Here is a 12,119-nt window from a genome sequence, read left to right on the forward strand (position 1 = left end):
GCAATGGTGGGAATGATTCTCTATATTCTTATCATTTTGTGTAGGGATCTGATGAACGAAGGCATATTTGACATCATTACTGATGCATTGCGTACTCAAGATAATAAGCTTGTATTGACTGGGTACGTACCTTGGTATTTTTGTGCTTTTAAATTTTATGTAATTCCAATTGCCTTATGTTTTTGAGCTTGTAAATCTGCACTTTGAAGTTACTGCTCGTAGTAATCTGGTCATTCTACTGGAATGCAGGACGGATATCCTTATTCTTTTCCTGAATCAAGATCCTAACCTCCTGAGAACGTACATTACTCGACCTGAAGGAAACGCCTTACTTGGACTTCTGGTATGGATTTTTTTGTAAACTGCTTGCCATTTGTAGTGACTTAACCGTCCACTAGGGAAAACCTTCTCTTTCTTTGTAGATTGACGATCTTAAAAAATAATTCTCTATTTACCAAATGTATGATCTGATTTTGGTGATTTTATACAGGTTACAGGTATGACCACAGATTTTGGTGAGGACATGCATTGCCAATTTCTTGAAATTCTTCGCAGTCTATTGGATTCGTACACATTTTCTGGATCACAGGTGTGCTTCATTTAGTTCCTCGTGAATAACTGTCTTTAGTGGCTTTACTGGCTTTAAAGTTTATGTGAGTAGCTGATCAAAAAAAAGTTCATACGAGTTGCCTTGTGATATGTATTGTTTTTTATGGGCATATATACATTTTTTAAATTTATGTTCCCTTTTGTGATAAATTGGATTGCATTTGATACTTAATACTTTTATGACAGAGAGACACAGCAATTATTGAGATTTTCTATGAGAAGCACTTGGATCAGCTAATAGATGTTATAAGATCATCTTGCCCTCCAAATGGCATTCCTCGATCTAGTGTAAAGTTGAATGGCTATTGCGAAGGAAAAGAAATTCCGGGTTTCACAAAGCCTGAAATTTTGTCGAACATATGTGAATTGCTTTGCTTTTGTGTTCTTCATCATCCTTACAGAATGAAGTAATCCTCTAGTCTGTGCTTGCAACTTGATTATTTATAAAGCTCGGGTTTGTTTTGTGATCCTGCTGCTTACCGTACAACATTTGTTTTTAACGATATCCACTTACTTGCAGGTGCAAAATTCTCCTCAACAATATCGTAGAAAAGGTATTATATTTAACTCGCAGAAGGGAAAGGTACATAGTGGTGGCTGCTATTCGTTTTTTGCGCACTGTGATATCCCGCAATGTGAGTGATTTTTGTTATCTATCAACAGGCTTTAAGATTTTCCAAACCTTTTAAACCGAGTCTTGATATTAGGTTTGCTGATTTCAGGATGATCAACTGCTACAACATGTTGTTAAAAATAATCTTCTGAAGCCTGTTGTGACGGCTTTTGTTGGTAATGGTAGTCGTTATAATCTGCTTTACTCTGCAGTCCTAGAACTTGTTGAGTTCATCCGCAAGGTGATTGTTTTTTTTTTTTGTAGTGCTTTTACAATACTTCCCACTTGGCCTACACTTTAGTTTTGCTTATTTGTAATTCTTTATGCAGGAAAATTACAAATCATTAGTTTTATATTTAGTAGAGTCTTTGTGGAATGAATTGGTAAAGTTTGAAAGCTTAAAGACCTTTGAGGAGCTAAAAAAAAAATATGACCAGGTGGATCTCTCTCTCCGCCTCTCTCGTGTGTTTTTTATGTCTATCTAACTCACTAATTCATCGTGTAAAAGAGGTAAATCTTTTCTTGATTTATTGCCGTACTATATCTTCCTAACCGGTGATAATTGTTTCATTTGTTAGTATATGGCTCCCCCACCCCAGCCAACAGGTAATAATATTCCTCAAGAGGATCTTAGGAAACGAAATGATGAGCGTGCTCCTGAGAAAGAAGAGGAAGAATATTTCAATGAGGACAGGTTTGTACTTTGTCGTTGCAATATCATCAGATTTGATTTGGCTTAGAATTGGTTTAATTTGTTGCTACTTTGAACAGTGACGAGGAAGATACTGCGTCTGCCCAGCCCTTGCGTAACAGTGACCCAAAATTTAAACCTGTTTTAGCTAATGGGGACAGTTTAACTTGCATACCATTAAGGTATTGTATTTTGTTGAGGTCTCTTGGATCCTCGTCAAGTTTTCTTTTTATCTGTTGAGAGTAAAATCAATTGTTTTAACTTTACTGTCTCGATTGTTTTTTATAGACCTGGGTCTGCTGGTTTGGTTGACTATGAGGATGACGAGGATGATGAAGACTACAATCCACCACCTAGGAGTTTACCTGAATCTTCTAGTGGAGATGAAAGAATTGAGAACTCATCTCCAAAATCTAAACGTAGTTCATCTTCTGATGAGGAGTGTGAGCTGACAAAGAAACAAAGAACGGAAGAAACTTTGATCAGCACTGCTTGTTCAACGTGTAGTCTTGACCCTTTACCACCTGGTGATGGTGAAGCAACCATAAACTCTTTGAGCGGGCTACCTCAAACTTGTGAAGAGAACTGCAACTCAGATGCAGGAATCTGTAGTGAAAAGGAGTCTACAGTTCCGAAGAGCCCTCCAAATTGCTTATCCAACACAACAGATAGTAAGCAACCGGGTGTAGAAAATTGTCAATTGATGATACCTAGCGTTAGTAGCTCATCAGATGTGGCAGTAAATGGATCCAATGTCCCTGGTTCTGAACCATATTCGGTAAGGTGATTTTGAGGTTATCATTGTTAACTTATTTGATTCTACCTCCAGCCATGGCTCAAAGGAGGGATACAAGCTTGTCCCATTAGTGACCTGGAGATCAAAGGTCGCAATCATACGGCTCTGCGACCGTGGCTCCAGTACGAACATCTGGATTCGGGGGATTCGGTTTGTTCGACTGCCGAAGAAGAGAGACAGTTAAAAAAAAATGAAGGAGAAACAATCTTTTTGCTTATGTGAAAACTATTGTAAGCCATGAACTTTTTAAATTGCAAGTTTCTCTCAATTGCTTATATTGTTCTTTGTGATCTCTTCTAATCTGATATGACAATCAGAGAAAGGTGTAGGAAACCTTTTCTTTCTCTCATCCTTAAACCCTAGTTGCGAATCAAAATTTTACGGAGATGTAGGTTTTAGGTGTAGTTTTTTTTTCTTCTTTTTTTTTGAAACATAGGTTTTAGGTATGGTTAGTTGTTGGTCTTGTTGCCTGGAGGAAAGTGATGGTACATATTAGGGGTGCGCTTTGGTTGTAGATGGGGAAATCAAATCCCCTTTTTAAGTTAAATTGTTTAATGTAACCGGAATGTTCCTTGTAAAAGAGCTTTAGTTTTTACACACTTGAATTTGGTCAACTGTACAGGATCTTGAATTACAAGTTTTCGAGTGCCTTGGCTGCCCTTATATTTCTTATTTGTTCACTTTCTTTTAACCCGAGTCTCCATTTTTTATGCCGAATCTCTTTAATAACCAGTTAGGAGTTCTCTTAGGTAATTTAATTGCTCGCACTGAAGTTAAGCCAGTTAACTGCATAGGCTTGAAAATCATGTCTTTTTTTGAGGCAGTTAACTTCATAGATTTTTCCATAGAGTAAAAAAAAACAACCTGATCAGGCAGCCTTGAATCAAGTGAAAAAAACACACAAGTACCCATAACATAAATTGTAATAATCAATAGATGCGGCTTAACTAATGTATACTTCCCTCTGTCTTTTGAATGACTCTTCATTTTCAAATTTGAGCTGTTTATAAAACTTATTAATGAAATTTTCAGCCAGTTGATCTATATCATCACTGCTGCTGTCATCCTCCACAACTGACCACCTTCTTAGACTTCTATTACTTTGTTCGTCGTTACGAGTAGTAGCGGTTTTGCTTTTGCCTTTGGAACCTGCTCTTCCAGAATCTTTGACGATCATTCTTTGATTAATATATATCCATGATTTTAACGAGAGGAGTTACTACAAATCACTTGAATGAAGCTGGTCTTGAATTTTAAGTTGAAGTTGGAGGAGATGAAAGAGTTACTTATGAGATTACTGCTGTGGTCACTAATTTATATTTCTCTGCACAACATCAATCGGTCATATATATTGTTTGGGTGATATCATTGCTTTGAAGCGCGTTGAAGGAAGATTAGTTAATTCAGTTGAAAGTGAAACGAGTTTTGTATGTAGAAATCTAAAGAAAGTCGAGAACATGAAATAAAAAAACAAAGCAAAAAGTGAAAGACTAGCTGATAGACTGTTCAGTAGGGCATGTGATGCTCGTTACGAGCAAAGAGAAAGACTAGTGAGTGGAAGGTGCTTAGCTAATTGGACGAAGCTAAGTGGTATATATATATTCTTGGTACACTTCAATTTTTAAACATGTTCTTGAGCTACATTACTGCTGTTAAATATGTATATTTTCTTCTCGTTTGGTACAAAATATCCATGGTCAGCAGCGGGAGTTGGAGATGCTCTAATAGTTTAATAAGTAGAAGGACAGATCATATATCACGTCATAAACATTTTTGTTTGTTATATTACGTGGTGATTGCTCCCGTGTTCCAGTGCCCAAGGAGGAAAATGTAGATCATATTTTGTACTACGTACAGTGTTCTGCACAGTATTAATCTTCTCTCTAAGCGAGTGACACGTTCTAACTCCAGAGCTCTTTTCATTCGCCACGAACGTCGTTCTACATGACTACACTTGTCCGTTTCATTATCCCAAAGACCCTCCTGTAAAAACTCATCTCAAAACAAATACTTCTTCTTCCTTCTTCTCTTGCTCCTGCATTACTGTTTTGGTTGCAACATTTTTTTAGTGATAATATTTCTTTCATAATCAGACGTTAGAAAAGCAAAGAAAAGATGGGTAGTACTGCAGGTAATAATTTGGAAACAAGATCATTGTTTGATGAAATCAGAAGTTACAACAAACATGGTGGTTTGTTTGATCTTGGTCACCCTCTCCTTAACCGTGTTGCTGAAAGCTTTGTCAAGGCTGCTGGGGTAATCAACCATCACTCTCCGTCTCTCTCTATCGTGCATGCATGTGGGTTTTGATTTTTGGTTGTTGTTTTTTGTTTCTGTACACAGATTGGAGCGGCTCAGGCTGTATCAAGAGAAGCGTATTTCATCACACTTGACAGTATGATTTTCTTACCAAATGAACCTCTTTTTGGTCTTGTTTTCAACATGTTATGCTCTTTTTATTTTCTTGGTTTTGATGGGTTGGTTGACAAAATGAAGGTGCTGGATTTGACTCAAGTAGTGGAGTTGTCTCAGATGTAACAGGCACCAAGAAACAGCGATTGCCTGACCTTAGAGGTACACAATCTATAATCCAATCCTTTCGGATCTTTCAAATTTTTGTGACTTGTTTGTTATTTTTTAAAAACTGATTGGAAACTTCCTTGATGTCTTTGCAGGAGAAACCAATAGGAAATCACTTGAGGCAATGGTGAGATATAGAGGAAGATTCTTTTATTTCTGGTTATTGTTTACTAGGGGATTTAGGTTAATTTCTCTAATGCCGAAATCTGATTTGGCGTTTATTTTCTTTATATAGGTGAAAAACACTGGGAAAGAATCTCTTCAATGGGGTACATTTCCAAACATTTTACATCATCAATTTTTCTTGTTTTATGGTCTTTTGTATCTCATAATATTTCACGGTAGATGTGCATAGCTAGACTTCCATTTTATTTTGCACATACCAAACTAGTAGAGAATAGAGAGTACAAAGAAATAGAGAGGCGAAATGGTAATGATGTCTTGCATTCTGAGGGGTGCTGAAACACTGTATTCCCACCTTTATGGATATCATTGTTTTGTGTGGGCTGAGAAGTGTGACTAATTTTCGATCCCAGCAGGTGAATGAGCCTGAGCAAAGGGATATTTTGCTGCTTTGGGATTACTGATATTGCAGGATAGAGCTTTTCAAGTGGGTTTATCTACTTGAAAGCGCTGTAATGCCATAGCTTAAAAAATTGTGGCTTTGGTTTGGTCAAATTATTGATTAGATTGGTATACGACTGGAAAGAATACCAGCTACTAATAATTGGGTTCTTACTGGTGCAGGATTGGCTGCTGGCATGTACTCAGGACTCACTTATGGCTTGAGGGAAGCTCGAGGCTCTCACGACTGGGTATTGGTCTATGCCTGATCTTCCCATCTAAAAGTTTTCTTCTTTCTCTACTTTGGAAGAGAACTTGCATCATTCATACCTGAGAATCTCTTTCTGGAGATGCTACCGGTACATCGAAAGCTTACTTTTTAAAATGGACTTGTGCAGAAAAACAGCGCGGTCGCTGGGGCAATTACAGGGGCGGCATTAGCTCTCACCTCAGATGACGCCTCACATGAGCAGATTGTGCAATGTGCCATCACTGGAGCAGCTATTTCTGCAGCAGCCAATATGCTCACTGGGATTTTCTAGATTAGCTAGTGTCAGGAGAGGAAATGCCTTCATTCTTTTGATGGAAATTTCTTATTTTCTTGCGTTTCTTAAATGGATGTAGGTGTACTTGTTCAAACACAATTCTGTTTTAGTCTTGGTTTCATGGATTCTCCAGTAATGGATGTTAATGTAATTTTCTGTGGTTGTGTTCAGTTTTGGTTCCATCCATTCCCGCTGAATGGATGTTATTGTGCTAATTCTACACTGATTTCTTGATCATGAAGCTGTGGTTTTGCAAGTTGGTTTGGTTGTTCGGCTTTCACTTAATTCGACTAGGTGACTTTTATAATTCAGCGCCTTGATTAGAGACCTAGCTTTACTTGCGGTGCTATCCAAGACAAACCCGGTAGAGACGAATCCAGTAGAGGTATATGCCTAACCACCTCGGAGAAGGGGTTTGGAGAGTTCAGTCCTTCACCGTATTTGGTGCTTTCATGATCAGTAACCAAGCACCCAATATCTTGCCCAGTTATCTGGAAGAACAACTAATTGCAACATACACCAACTAAAAGAACAAAGGTTGAGGAAAATTTACAACCAAAGAAATCCCCTAGGTTGAGGATAGTCAACTTAAAATTTATAAATTACCAAGAGAGAGCGCAGGTGAAACACCTATCGAAATGATCAAGAGAATAATATAACTGGAAGAGAATAAAGTAGTAAACTGGGCCTTAAAATGTTGCATCACAACAAGTTCATCTTTCAAAATGATCAAGAGAATAATATAACTGGAAGAGAATAAAGTAATAAACTGGGCCCTAAAATGTTGCATCACAACAAGTTCATCTGCACGATTAAAAGATAAAGCAACAAAACATTTGCATCAGACTTATTCTAGAGGTCTCCATGGGGTAATATCAATTTTACAGTACATCTAACCCGAGCAAGTTACAGCTTAAAATTTGAGAAAGTTGCAGCTTATAATTTGAGCAGGAGCGGGCACCATGGAGCCAAGAACATTCATTACTGGGGGTCCATATACGACGGCGATCTTTCATCTAGCGCCTTTTGCTGTGTCGTTTCCCTTTCCTTCTGCTGGTCTTATCCTCAGAATCAGAATCCGAAGCTGAGTCTGAATCTGAGGATTCTGATGTTGAACTGTACTTTCTATGCCTCCTCTTCTTTTGACTCTTCTTTCTTCTCCTCCTCCTCTCTTCTTCTGAATCCGATGAAGAACTGTCACTCGAGCTACTAGAATCATCCGACCCTGTAACTGATGAAGCACTACTATCGGAATAAAAAACAGAAGCCTCGCTATCATCACTCCTTGAATCTGAACGCGAACGATGCTTCCTCTTGCTCTTCTTAATAGGCTTTTTCACAAGATCAGGGAAATCCAACTCATATGAAACTGGTGTCTTTATCTGCAACTTAGGATTTTTGAGTTGCTGAGTTCGAGAAGGTCGTGAAATGTATACTCGCTCATTCTTGCATTCATATGTCCAGTGCCCTGGTTCAAAGCACTTCTGACACTGTGAAGATGAAGCCCCAAGTGAAGGCATGGATGTCTTGTCTTTCCTTTCACCCAATCTTACTTGCTTCTCAGTACTCATTAAGTACATTTGACGCTTGGCTTCTTTCCGTTCTTGCCATCTGCTCGGTCCTTCTTCCTTCTGTCCATATGCATTTACATTTCTTGCTGCAGCTGTAGCTGCCCTTTCAGCTTGAGCACGACTAAGACCCTTCGCAGCAGTTAAAGTTGCAGCTTTGATTCTATCTGCTGCAACCTGAGCTTTCTCATCCTTTTTACTCGACATATTCTAACCTTACTACCTAGATACCCAAATTTTGAAGGAACTAGTTTTCACCTCCACAAATAACGAAAGCTGCAATTAAAAGAAAAGACAACAATTATTTCAACAATACTAGTTCGGACTCGGAATTCACAGAACCCAAACTTCAAGAAACAATAAAACCGTGTCGTCACAGAGAAACAAAAGCTATTTTCTAAGCTGTTTCGAATTGGTACACGGCAAAGCCTTTGTCAAAGAATCCACACCAAGTGCAAGGTATTCAAACTTCTCCAAACCAATAAACTAATAAGGCAAAACTGCAAAAGATGAGGCAAAGTCCAGGCTTTATTAGAAAACATAATTTTGATGACTTCAAGTTTTTTTTATCACCAGAATCCCCTAGATATGAAGCAACAAAACTAATCTAAACGTTTTAAGTAGACCTCTTAGTTCATGTTAAAAACTTAAGAACCTAATTCAAGTCTTCAGGTTTAAAACTTTGTGCAACAGATCTAGGGTTTGAATATATATAAGTATATAACAACAGATAAATCTCTTAGTCGCAAAAACAAATCCTAATTCTGGAAACCAGTAATAGACAGAAGATAAATCCCGAATCAAATAAACAAAAATCCCTAATGGTTAGCTCAAAATCACCGCACCAAATTGTGACATTCATTCAGATTATAAACAACAGAAAGCTAATCATACAAAGAATCAAACAACAGACAAAACTGCAGAACGGATAACCAACCACAAGATTATTAAAGCAGAGAAAGTGATAAACTTACCTGAAGATCGCAAAGTTCGAACGAAGCCCTAGAATTGAACGCAAATCTAGAGACGCGTACACAATGGTTTTGAAGCTCTGTGCGGGTGGTCACAATGGGCCTTAAGTAGAGTTCAGCAGCTTCAGCCGCGTTTTAACAGCAGGGGAAAAGGGAAATTATTCGTACAAGAAAAGAAAATTGTTTTGGAGTCTACAAGAAAAGAAACCTTATATGGGGCTCCTAAATCCTGGTAAATTTTGTTCCCAACTATAAATAGATAAGGGGTGTCTAAAATGGATACAACTACCAATTTACCTTCCATTAAATATTAATATTATCAATTTACCCTCGTTAAACATAACTTATAAAACTTAAATATTTCATTTTCATTCCTTCATTAACCGGTTCTCTTCGATTCCCTCTTGTTTTCATTTTCAAACAAAAACATCGACGGTCCAAAATCGATTAATCATTTTTTCTTCTTCTATATAATTCAAAAACAAGCAATATTTAATCAGGCCACTAGAGTTACTTATCTATGTGAGAGTGATTCAGGAATTGGTAAAGCGATTCAAAACAAACCAAAGGAGAAAATGATTGCGGAAGACGAACCAACTTTGAGTGCCCTACAAGCAGAGAAAATGGCTCGAATTAGGTACTTTCCTATCTACCCAATCCTACAAATTAGGTTTTAACAACATGCAATCATTCAAAAATTATAAATATTGAAATCAAAGTTTCTTGGGTTTTCCAGAATCGATCTACTCTAATGTATTTGTAAATCGATTGCTTTAGAAATCGGTATTTGTTCATGCCCACAAAAACCGATTGTCCTGGATGTGTTTTCTGGTCAAAGAAAATTTAACCAGATTCGGTCCATGTTCAAACCCACATAGCCCGATTTTGACATGGAAGAGATAACCTTTTTTTCGTATGTTTTTCTGTTAGAATCATATTACATAAATGTCCACATAAACTAATTATATAGCCTTTGATTTTTTAACTGCTAAGCCCAAAATCAGTTTACGTAAGTGTCCACATAAACCGATTCTTGGTGGGAAAATGCCCAATTTTCATGTGTACTTTTTGTTAGAGAACTGCTCTGTCGAACTCGCAAGTTTTGCTATCTCAAGCTTGTTTCCAAATTTAGTCGCACAAAACTATATCTTAATTTCTAGTCTACATTTAGTCAAGTCTCCGACTAAGGTTAGAAGTGTGTAGTTGAGTATCAGACATCACTGAATCACCTATTGAAGACGGAGGTCAACCGAAGACATTTGGAGAACTTCATCAACAAAAGATGTGAAGACTGAACCATTCTATTGACTCACATGATCACCATTCTATCTTTATGAGACTAAGTCGTATGAATACGTGGACTTTAAACATTGCATAAAAGAAGTTTCGATTCAAGCTAGTCTTGTTGAAATCTCGAAATATGATTCAAGCAACAGTCATTCATATACTTGATGAATTTAGTTAAAGAACCATTTATTATTTGAGAACTAAGTTACGATTCAAATTGATCATTTGAAAATAGCCTGAGCAATGATATTTGTCATTGATGTCATTTGGGAATGTTTCGAATTGATTATAACAGAGATATAGAACTACTAAAAATCTGGATATAGGTAAGTACGCGTACCGACGTAACTGTATTGGTTCCGGATCAGTGGTACGCATACCCAGTATGCGTACTAGCTAGCTCTAGTTCAGTAACGGCTTTCATGGTACAACAAGGTAGTCAATATCGGTTGTATCGGCCGATATTATTTGTTTCTATCGTGTTTCGGAAAAAAACCTTTACGATATCTAAAATATCGGCGATACAAGGATTAAACGATAAACAAACTCGTATCGGTCGGTACAAACCGATATACCAGGTTCACTGATACACTGATAATATATGTAAGGGTAATTTGGTAGAATAAATTATTTAGATTTGAAAATTTTTAAACAGATTCCTTCCTCATAATCGCCTTATTCCTCCGTACACTTGAAAACTCAATCCAATTCAGTAAAGAAATTTTCAACTATTTCATTTTTCGATGTGAGTTAAAATTAGGTGAGACGATGGTGAAAATTAACGAGGGTTACTTGGAATAGATAGTGGATTGGGATTTAATTTTTAATGTGAAGCTTTTAATCTTGAGAATTAATGCATCATATATGACACCAAATTCTTTAGACTGAAACATTTATAAATATTTGAAATTCTAGTCTTAATGTTGTATCACCTATAAAAACCGATATAATGTTTTGTATAGGTGTATCAGACCAAACCGATACGATACCAATACATGATATTGACTACTTTGGGTACACGTACCCAGGATGCATACCAAAATAACCTGAGTTCGTGGATTAGATTACGGTACACGTACCCAATATGCGTACCAAATAGTTTGTCCATAAAATTGCGTTAAGGGTCCACGTACCTTGGCAGTCCGAGTTCACGAATTAGGTTGATACACATACCCGTGCATACCATCCCTACTGAATATTTTCAGATGCTGAAAAGACGAGGGTACCCGAATACACCACAATCTTTTATTTATCAACCTATAAGTCCGTTACCAAGTGTGATCGTCTATGGACTAAGTCGAGTGGTAGGATAAGAAAGATACCTACAAATATAAACCGCAAGCGCACAGTGTCTAGAACATAGATAGAGGCAAATACGGGTCGATCCTACGGGGAGTCGGATTGGTGAAACTAAATTTCTAAGGTTCTACGAATACTAATTTAGACAAAATAAGTTGTCGAAGACTAGAGATTGATGATTATACTAAAGAAACAAGATTAAAAGGCAATATAAAGATGAACTAGGGCTTTGAATCCATCACCTAAATGCATACAAATTCCTGATTTGAAAACTAGTTCTCTTTAATCAAGGAACTATAGAGGTACTAACCTCAAGCACCCTTGAAGATGTGATAAATCACCACCAATATGTATGACTTAACCTTAGCTAATATGCCAAACCCTAGCATTACTTATCTTTTTAGGGAATAGATAATCACGGATTAAACTAAATCAATTTATATATGCTTGAACATCCAATAGAGAATTAACCTAACTACCAAGGATGCGTCACATACAAGGTGAGAGTAATCAATTTTAATTCAGAGATTAAGACATGCTTATCAATAAAATTCCATGAAGAACAAATAAAATCAAACCAAAAATTTCTAATTAAG

The 12,119-nt window shown here is 37.1% G+C and overlaps 3 protein-coding genes across 3 annotated transcripts in view; 2 read left to right on the top strand and 1 right to left on the bottom strand.

Annotated features, from left to right (window-relative positions):
• The window catches only part of LOC113346894 (serine/threonine-protein phosphatase 4 regulatory subunit 3-like), a 9,890-nt gene extending 6,516 nt beyond the window's left edge, over positions 1 to 3,374 (top strand). The window contains exons 16-25 of the mRNA XM_026590444.1: positions 45 to 122; positions 250 to 343; positions 491 to 589; positions 796 to 1,016; positions 1,130 to 1,244; positions 1,332 to 1,463; positions 1,552 to 1,659; positions 1,801 to 1,916; positions 1,994 to 2,095; positions 2,202 to 3,374. Of these exons, the coding sequence (XP_026446229.1) occupies positions 45 to 122; positions 250 to 343; positions 491 to 589; positions 796 to 1,016; positions 1,130 to 1,244; positions 1,332 to 1,463; positions 1,552 to 1,659; positions 1,801 to 1,916; positions 1,994 to 2,095; positions 2,202 to 2,700 (1,564 nt within the window). The 3' untranslated portion in view covers positions 2,701 to 3,374. The remainder of the gene's footprint in view (positions 1 to 44; positions 123 to 249; positions 344 to 490; positions 590 to 795; positions 1,017 to 1,129; positions 1,245 to 1,331; positions 1,464 to 1,551; positions 1,660 to 1,800; positions 1,917 to 1,993; positions 2,096 to 2,201) is intronic.
• A 1,310-nt stretch (positions 3,375 to 4,684) lies between these two features.
• LOC113352961 (outer envelope pore protein 16-2, chloroplastic-like) lies at positions 4,685 to 6,609 on the top strand. Its single transcript, XM_026596699.1, has 7 exons — positions 4,685 to 4,965; positions 5,053 to 5,104; positions 5,206 to 5,283; positions 5,385 to 5,416; positions 5,525 to 5,558; positions 6,037 to 6,104; positions 6,252 to 6,609. Exons 1-7 carry the CDS (start codon positions 4,825 to 4,827, stop codon positions 6,393 to 6,395), a joined length of 549 nt encoding a protein of 182 aa, XP_026452484.1. The 5' UTR covers positions 4,685 to 4,824; the 3' UTR covers positions 6,396 to 6,609.
• Positions 6,610 to 7,058: 449 nt separating this feature from the next.
• On the bottom strand, positions 7,059 to 9,089 carry LOC113346895 (zinc finger CCHC domain-containing protein 10-like). Its single transcript, XM_026590445.1, has 2 exons — positions 8,941 to 9,089; positions 7,059 to 8,242 (listed from the first exon to the last, which is right to left on the bottom strand). The coding sequence occupies exon 2, from the start codon at positions 8,171 to 8,173 to the stop codon at positions 7,415 to 7,417; it is 759 nt and encodes a 252-aa protein (XP_026446230.1). The 5' UTR covers positions 8,174 to 8,242; positions 8,941 to 9,089; the 3' UTR covers positions 7,059 to 7,414.
• Between the last annotated feature and the right edge of the window lie 3,030 nt (positions 9,090 to 12,119).

The sequence above is a fragment of the Papaver somniferum genome, chromosome 2, assembly GCF_003573695.1.
Source record: "Papaver somniferum cultivar HN1 chromosome 2, ASM357369v1, whole genome shotgun sequence".
In the NCBI taxonomy this organism is placed as follows: Eukaryota; Viridiplantae; Streptophyta; class Magnoliopsida; order Ranunculales; family Papaveraceae; genus Papaver; species Papaver somniferum.